Source organism: Seriola dumerili, unplaced genomic scaffold, assembly GCF_002260705.1.
Source record: "Seriola dumerili isolate Sdu_G_001 unplaced genomic scaffold, Sdu_1.0 BDQW01000068.1, whole genome shotgun sequence".
Lineage (NCBI taxonomy): Eukaryota > Metazoa > Chordata > Actinopteri > Carangiformes > Carangidae > Seriola > Seriola dumerili.
In genome coordinates, this window is record NW_019174323.1 from 11852436 (window position 1) to 11861700 (window position 9265).

Consider the following 9265-nt stretch of genomic DNA (forward strand, 5'->3'; position numbering starts at 1 on the left):
GACTTTTTCAGTATTTTATTATTTATTCAAACATACCAAACTAGGTAACCCTATACATTCTTTCTGAACAATAACAATGGAGAAATAAATAAATAAATATATATATATATATATATATAGAAATATATCAATATAAACCTTGAGTGGTCCTGTGGTTTCAGGAAAGTTCAAAAGAGTGGAAGGTCAAAGGTGAATCCCTACCCGATTGCACTTTGTTCCCTTTATTGAAATGCAACGACCATTTACTGTATGTCTGCCCCAGAGATCCTGTATATGAGGAATACATCTAATGTACAATGTTTTAATTATGATGTGATGTGCACATGATTTATGCAAGCCTGTGCTGAGTTGGTAAATGCTGACATACTGGTAGTTGTTTCACAGTCAGAAGAGATGGGATCACGATCACTGACTTGTAGATACAGTTTCCTCTTTCTTTACAATCAAACAGTTAGACTGTGTCCCCATCCAGAAACCTGGTATCATTTTCTCCTTAAAGGAGCTCCTAACTTGCTGCAAAAGTTTAACTTCCTTCCCTCCTGCACCCTCCTCTCCATCCTTCACTTCCTCCACAGCATAGAAATTAAGGATACCAGCAGGCTGGTCAAGGTATACACCAATTATAGAGCACTGAGGGATCTCCTTGATCTCTACACTGTTGCCTTTGTGCCAGGCGTAATAGCTGGAACCACTCCAGCCGAGACCCCAGGACTCCTCGTTCTCTCCCAGGCCACAGGATCCGTCACTGTTCCTCCTTCCTGCTCTTTCATACGCGACTCCGACTACAACCCATCCTGAAAACTCCACCTCCCAGTAGCCTCGGAAGCCCAGGATGCCTTCATTGCAGAGGACCTTGTGGAATGTGAGTGGGAATAACAGTGTAATTAAGAAATAATCTCACATAACCTGTGATTTATTATAGCTGCCACTTGCAGAGAATTTATCATAGCTTCAGTTTCTCCAGTTTGCAATGCCAAACCAGTTGGCTCAGGATTTAAATAAACACAGGGGGCCAGCCCTCTGCTCTATAACACTGTTGGTTGGCTTCACACCATCTTTTTTTGAACATGGTAAATCAAAAGAAAATGCATTTTAAATACTGTAATTTTAGACCAAATAATGTATTTGCATCCTCATACCTGTGGAGCATACTCATATCTCTCTGGTCTATCCAAGACAGGACAAGTGATGTCATCAGTCATTCGGGCCACTTTTACACCGCCCTCTGTGATCCACAGCATCTTATTGGCTGTCTTGTCATCCAGGGAAATGTTGAGCCAGTCTGAAAAAACAGGAGACAATGATTAATTTAATGAAAAAAATCATACTTGGACCAAATTGTAAAAAACTAATACAAGAGTAAAAATCGCACGTTTGATTAGATCAGCTCTGCATTTGGGTTCAGGTATATTTGGCTCATAGGCTGGGGTCTTCTCTGAGGAATGAGAGGAGGGAAATTGGTGGATCAGGATTTACAGTGCAAATATTTACAAACCAAATAGTGTGATCAGGTCTGTGGTAAGGTGACTGTCTTACCCGTGTTTCCATCTTTGACTTTTTTTGCTACAAGAAAAAAAACAAAAAAAAAACACAGCAACCTGTATTACGACAGAATAGTAATGAATACATATAGGTTACAGTATGTGTCAGGTGTGTCCCAACAGGTGATGAAGTGAGACTCTGCAAAACGGTTGTATACTTAGAAAACCATCTGCCTCTTTCAGATCATCACATCAGCAGCTGCATGCTTTCTGGAGCCAGTGGTTGATTCATGCCGGGCGGCTGGAATTACCAAGACACCTCACATGCTGCAGGGTTGGCTTCAGTCGCACTGGAGCGTGCAGCATGAAGCTCTGAGCACTTTATCAGAAGTGAGGAAGGACATGATCTGCTCACACAAATCAGATACGTTGGGGATGAAGCTCCATCGCTTGTTTATCGAGGTAAATAACAACCAGGAGAGTTTGAGAAGGTCGTCCAAAAAGTGAGGAGTTCATGTAACGATAATGTGTTTGTAACACATGCAACTTGTTGTTTTTTTAAGTTAGTAATGTAGGGACTCTTTAATAAAAAGAGATTTTTAGATTTTAGATTAAGTTTGTAGCTATAGCATTTATATATATTATTTATATACTTTGGTATCATGTGTAAGCAATGCGGTCTCCAGTTTTTTGTTAAGGACGGACATCAAGAAAAAGAGACACTTAATCCCCACAGCATTAAGATGTCATCATCTAACTAACATAAGTAATGTGTTTTATTTATATCAACAAGCAAGGCCACATCCAAATAAACTGTCTGTTTCATTCACACATAAAAATCAGCTCAGAACATTAATGCAATTTACTTTGGCAAGAAAAAGAAGCAAACTGCATCAATCTTAAGAAAATCAATTGAATTACAATAGTGCGGGTTTTGTGTGGTGCTGTAAAGAGACAAAGAGTTCAAGGTGAGGCTGCTCTCTCCCATCGCATGTAAATCTACTTGTCATCATTATCTACATTTTTCAAACTTAACAGTTATTTTTACGCCATGCAGTATGCGTGCCACGTCTAAATGAGCGGATATTTATCTCTCTGTCGACTGGAGGCTGTAAGAGATCATGGGAGAATGCGAAGCCACCTGTCGGCATATAGCACAAGGCGATGAAAATAACCGCTTTGTCTGGACTCATTACAACTTGACACCATATAAAACATTTAAACCCGAACGCAGCCTAAACCCCACTGTGACAAATCTGCATGGGGCTTGTTAGTCAAGTCGTGACAGGATTTGACTGAATTTTTTTTTTTTTATAATGGTGCATAACACTGCAGCTCTCAATCTGTTTTCAAAGAGTGTGAAGAAAAACTTTTTTTTATTTTTATTGATCCTACATTATTTAGTTTCGTGCAGACAAGATGCTGGATTCTTATTATTAAAAAGAAAACAATTATAGTGAAAATCTAGTTTAAGTGACAGAAATCGCAAGACAATTGTAAGACTTAAGGCTTTTTCAAACGATGCTACAGGGTTTCCGCTCTGCCTTCCCTTCTTGCGTTTTTCATAATAATACTATCTGTACATTAGAGGCTGACACTCACAACCCTGCTTAATGACACCTATTTTCAAGCCTGGCATTATCCTGTACATGCTGTTTGTTAAATACATATAGTACAGCATGTGAAATCTGTTTTAATGCAGATGATGTTGACACTTGCAGACCGCTCGCTCCAAGGCAATAAACCGATTATACGCCCCTCGTAATGACAAGCATGAAATCAGTCAGTGAATTATTGCCTCCTCCACACAGACGTACGCTCTAGTGACCCATTCACTCAGGATCTGACTCAGAGGCTAATAAAAAGTGCTGCAGACACAGAGTGGGGTTATTAAATCAGTACATTTAAAAGCATTGCTTATGTTTTCTGTATTATTTGCTTTAACTAATGCATGCTACAATATTATTTTGACACAAAAGGAGATGACCCTTCTAAAAATCGAAATGGGGCATCAGAGTTAAGCTCTTGGAGGAAAAACTAAGTATTAAAGATCAAAAAACAGTGATTCTAAATTGTGTGAAATGCAGAAAAATAAAAGTTCACCTTTGTCTGCTCTCCGGGTGTTAGAAATTATTCTTGTTGTAGTAGGCATCTTGATTCCCGCTTAAGGCTGGACTAACTGTATAAGCTGCTGCAGGAATCTGTCTCAGGCCTGATGTCACTGCTCTCTTTGAGTGTGATGAGTCTCTGTTGGCTCCAGTGTGTGACAGCTTAATGCCACTCTTATATACCTTTAATGCAGGACAGAGGTGAAAGGAATGGAGCTGGTGGGGTGAAATAAATCTTGCCGATATAGGAAGAGGGGAGGGGGGGCTTGTAACCGGAGCTGTGCATGTATGTTTTTCCTTAAAAAGGTTCGATGGATGCTTTCATGTCCGTAGGATACCCTCTGTTCCCAAGTAAACCCTGCCCCTCTTCGTTCTACATCAATGCCACGGATCTCCTCACATTGCACAGTGACAGCATTGATGCATTGATGGTGGATGGGATGCAAACACACACACAAGCACACACACAAATTCAGAGTATGCAGCTGCAAATATTTAAAACTGCGTGTGAGAATCCCTGGTGTTAAACGTCAAGCCGTTTGAGATCCAACAGGTGCAAATGTACAATACATTAAAGAAGTGCAATCATGTAGCTATAATTTAAAAGTTGAATGATCGAGTATAGGCTATATATATAAATATATATATATATATATATATATATATATTATATATATATATGTACGTGTGTTGTGCGGGTCGTGGTGTGTGTGTGTGTGTGTGTGTGTGTGTGTGTGTTAGACAAATGATCAATGTGATATAATAACATTAATATTTCTCTTGCTGCAACATTCAGAACCCTGCAGTTACTGCTCCTGTTCCTACATTGAAACTTTAAGATTTAAGAAAAAACTTACTGACTCTATTTGCTCAACAATATATTGATATCATGATTTTTGTCAAGCTTGAATTCATTACAGCTCTATGAATATCTTAATGTATACTAAGTGCGTATGAAGTTTTGTTATAGGTTTAACTTAATATTTTAATATCGTATCTAGACATATGTTTCTTATTTGTTTCTTAAAACAAACAAAATGAAAATAAAAGCATTTGAAATCATTACTTAAGAAATTATTACTCTCTTTTTACACATAGAAACTTTAAAAGAGAATTTATTATTTATTATTTATTCATTTGTACACACACAAAAACTCATTAATAAGAATTTAGTAATGAAAGATCCTTGCACCTCGCTGATATCATGATAGTATAAGCATTGACAAGTCAATTAAATACATTATATTAAATAACATCTGATTAATATACACTGAAAAAGAAATGTAGGTTAGACAAGAAGCACAATCCAAATACATATATATACAAACACAGGCCAGTGTAACCTAAATACTTAGATGAATAAGTCACTTCACTGGAGATCCCTCAGTTCATCATACCAGGCTTGGCTCTGCTCTTGACCTGCATTATCACATCAACCATTTACCATCACAAATGCCTTAATGCACATGGCCGGGGTTAAAAGAAAAAGCATGTCGCTGGTCATAAACCCTTTCTTGTGTTATGCTCTCCGCTGCGGGCTGCGTATTTACCATTTTCGGCACCCTGCCAAACCTCTAGTCAAGGCTGTCTCGTCCTTCTTGTGTTCCTGCCTACCCAAGCAGATGACTGACTGGTGCACTGATTGCAATGCAGCTGACATTCTCAGTACATACCAGGAACTATAGTGTCTGAACTGTCCCAGACTGCCCAAGAGGAAACCATTGAAAATAAAGGAGAGGTGGAGCGTGGAGCGTGCATGTGTACCTGTTTGAGTTCTATGATAAACCAGAGACACCAGACCGTTAAACCACTGCTGACAGACAAACACTCTCTGCCAAATGACTGAGCTGAGACCCTGTTCTGTGGCTGCTCTGGATGTTCAAGGTCGTGACTTCAGTTTTTAACCTTTCAGAGCGTCTATAGGTCTGAATATCATGCAATAATGTGGAACCATCTTTGGATATAAGTACACAAAATGTACTTGAATAAACTTCTACTTCACTCATGAGTTATGATTTCATTGTGATGTACTTGGCTGATAACTTAACATTTGATTCAAACCCCTTCTTTAGGTCAATTCAGCCAATAGATAACCTCTCATGAGTTGCTTATAAATGAATTTAGAATCTAGAAGCTGATATGTAAATGGAACGCATGGTGTGATGATAGCATTTCAACCCATCACTTTAGTGTCTAAACACAGACAGTAAGGATTATTAATCTACCACAAAAAATATTAAGGGACATAAGAGAGAAAATCAGGTACATTTAGAAGTATTTCTAAAGGATTGTATCTTTAACTTGAAGTACTCTTCTTTACAAGTGCACAATATTGACAAAGTCTAAACCAAATGAAACCACACTGCACTGGGTTTCATTTCTCTCCATCACTACTTCTAAAAGGTCTCAAAGTGCACTTGAGTCCCGTTTCTCCAATCTTACGTAATCCCTCTGTTCTGTACAGGACGTCCATGTTCCTGGGCAGGTATCAGTTTCCAAGATGTGTGTGTGTGTGTGAATACAAAGAGATGACAAGATAATTGTAAAAACAAATTCAGGACCACTCAGATAAATATGGGTCAGCGGGTCAGATGTTGGTGCTGACGTACATATCCTGGTTTGGCAGCCTCCATGGCACGCCCATTAGTGAGCTCATTATCTCTACATACCTTACCAAAATTTCTCTTATGGAGCCCCAGGGGCCCCCAAAACCTTTAATGCTCTCTTTCCTCGGGGTATATAAAGAAGTCATTTGCATCATAGCAGCAGTACGCTGCTGACAGACGCCAACATTCAAGAAACCTCAACATAGAAAGAAACGATAAAGATGCCAACCAGTGCTCCCAGTACGAGAATCATGCCTGCCGCTGGCAGACCTGGTGTGAGAACTCCCTTGTTTAGTCCTCAGGAAGATGATGTATGATAATGTAGAAGGCTATAGTTTATTATCCAGGAGTACAAATTGGTGTTCAGTTATAAACCCTTAACTAATTTCATTTTTTTTATTTCTTTTTTAGAATGTTTACTTTGACAGTAAGAACTCAATAAGTGCAGAACAACTGACAGTAATAATTGTTTTATATTTACAGGGACAAAATCCAAAGCTGCTGCTTCTCCTATAGGTGAGTTTTTAAAGTAAACCTTGAGAACACACTGAAGGTTTACTTCTTTATAGTTCAGGTTTATTTTCTGTTATTGCTTGTTATGATGTTATTATTATCTTGTATTCACCACCAGCTTCTCTCTTCAATATGGCTTTTCTCATCATTCAGAAAACATCCCAGACTATGAGCCAAACGTCCCTGAGCCCACATGCAGAGCTGATCTTCTAAAATGTAAGAACACTCATTTGACTTTTTTCTACATTTTTTTCGTACTATTACTTGTGTAGTTTCTCTTTCTGACTGTTATAGCTGCATATTTTCCACATCTTGCAGACTGGATGAACCTTTCCCTGGATGACAAGACAGCCAATAAGATGCTGTGGATCACAGAGGGTGGATCCAAGGTGTCACGCATGACTGATGATGTCACTTGCCCCGTACTGGACAGGCCAGAGAGATATGAGCATGTACCTCAGGTATTCACAATCTGGATGTTACAAATCTGGAAGTTACACATTAGTTTTTATGTTCAACAAATTTTTGCTCTCTTTCCATTCAAGGTTCTCTGCAAAGAAGGCATACTGGGCTTCCGAGCTTACTGGGAAGTTAAATATTCAGGATGGGTGGTCCTCGGAGTCACCTATGAAGGGGCAGGGAGGAGGGGAAGCGACGGACCCTGTGGGCTGGGAGAGAATGAACAGTCCTGGGGTCTTGGGTGGGGTGGATCCCACTACCAGTTGTGGTTCAATGGTACAAACACAGAAATCTGGGATATTCCCCAGTGCACCACCATCGGGGTGTACCTTGACCATCCAGCTGGTGTCATCAATTTTTACGCAGTTGAAGAGGTGAAGGATGGAGGAGAGGGCGAAGGCAGGAAGGAGATCAGACTGCTGCAGCAGATTAAGAGCTCCTTCATGGGGAGAATGTTGCCAGGTTTCTGGGTAGGACAAAAGTCATCATGTGTTTTTGTTGAACAAGAAGAATAGAGTGTGTGTGTTTTCCATTTCCATTTCTTCCATTTCCATTCAAGCTTCATTTATAATACATACCCACTCGTAACAGATACTGTAGGATAATTGAAATTTTAAAAAAAAGATGCATAGATCATGTATAGAAAATCATCATGTATACAAATATATATGTACCAAGACGCTGCTATTTGTTTAAGTGTTTGAGTGTGCATAATGTGTTTATTTTGTCAAAACTGAATGTTAAATATCGACATATATATGTATATATAATGTAGCATTGTGTACTTAATATTCTGGCAATATCAGTGTAATCTGCACTTTTTAAATAAATATATTATTCTGTGTGATTTATTATTATTCTCTGTGACTTTGAATGTCATCATGAGTCAAAATGGTTTGACGACCTTGAACAGAAGTTAATCAAAATGAAGGCTTCAGCTGTCTTACATGGCTCTCATTAATAGCAAATCTTGGAAGAAGGACATACAACTAATTATATAGTTGCTTTTGGTTATAGAGATTAGACATAGAGACTGAGATTGATTAACAGATATTCATTAAATTGAAACTCCTTCCATTTGCAACATGTCTATCAGAATACCTATGGTTTAGTGTAGTCCATGGAACCTCATGAAATGTTTTTTTTTTTAAATGAATACAATATGTTAATAAATAAATATGCATACAAATTAACACATGCAACTTAAAATCCAGGGTACCTCAACATCTGCAAACTCCTCAGAACTTCCACAGTGCAGAGAAACTTGGCGAGACATATTTAAAACAGGAAGAACAAGATACTTTTGCATTGCTTTGTGTTATCCTCAGCCACTAGGTCATGATTTATAAATACAAGCTTGTAGCATAGGAACATTAATCCATCAATGTCATGTAAGTATTCAAACTGTACCATACCTTCAGCTGCTCTGGATCTTTCATTCTACACCTTCCACTGTTAACACTGAGCAGGGGGCCCGGAGGATTAGGCTGGTGACATGAAAGTAGATCCAGGGAGGCAATAAACAAGGTCACATCTGAGCACACAAACAGGGCCAATGAGGGAGCATGGATGGAGGAGAGGAATTGTTGAAATATAAAACAGATAATGCAGGATGCCAACTGAATTGATAAGAATGACATTAAACTATTTTTTCTCAGTGTAATAGAGATCAGTATGATTGCACCCTGAAAGTGTTTCTAATGATGTGTAGTCATTTTTGCTAACAGTTTGCCGGCAGCAAGCACCACCACTGATGTCTTCAATACACATGATGAAAATAATCAGTAACAGCAAACGTACACTACAGAGATTTGCAAAGAATGAAGAGAATTTCAGAAGAGGAAGACACTGTTAACTATTAATTGCCCACACGTATTATTTTGATTTTTCTCATAAGGGTCAGGCATGATTTCTATATGTAGCATTTCTGAATGCATGACACAGTATAATAAAAAGTTCAGTTCAGGCGCAGCTTGAAGCTTTACACCTATTCAATGTTCACAACAAAACAGCAAAACCAGAGAAACATGTCATATTTGAATAAAAATATTTTTCCAATCCCATGATTTATGTGGCTGTGGCTCTGGAGTCATTTCTC

General features: G+C 38.6%; 2 protein-coding genes across 2 annotated transcripts; one reads left to right on the top strand and one right to left on the bottom strand.

The window, feature by feature from the left end:
* Positions 1–405: 405 nt before the first annotated feature.
* On the bottom strand, positions 406–5014 carry LOC111219628 (stonustoxin subunit beta-like). The gene is made up of 5 exons (XM_022742342.1): positions 4987–5014; positions 1537–1563; positions 1373–1435; positions 1140–1282; positions 406–852 (listed from the first exon to the last, which is right to left on the bottom strand). Exons 1-5 carry the CDS (start codon positions 5012–5014, stop codon positions 406–408), a joined length of 708 nt encoding a protein of 235 aa, XP_022598063.1.
* A 1402-nt stretch (positions 5015–6416) lies between these two features.
* LOC111219629 (stonustoxin subunit beta-like) lies at positions 6417–7682 on the top strand. The gene is made up of 4 exons (XM_022742343.1): positions 6417–6468; positions 6862–6924; positions 7027–7169; positions 7254–7682. The coding sequence occupies exons 1-4, from the start codon at positions 6417–6419 to the stop codon at positions 7680–7682; spliced, it is 687 nt and encodes a 228-aa protein (XP_022598064.1).
* Positions 7683–9265: the final 1583 nt, after the last annotated feature.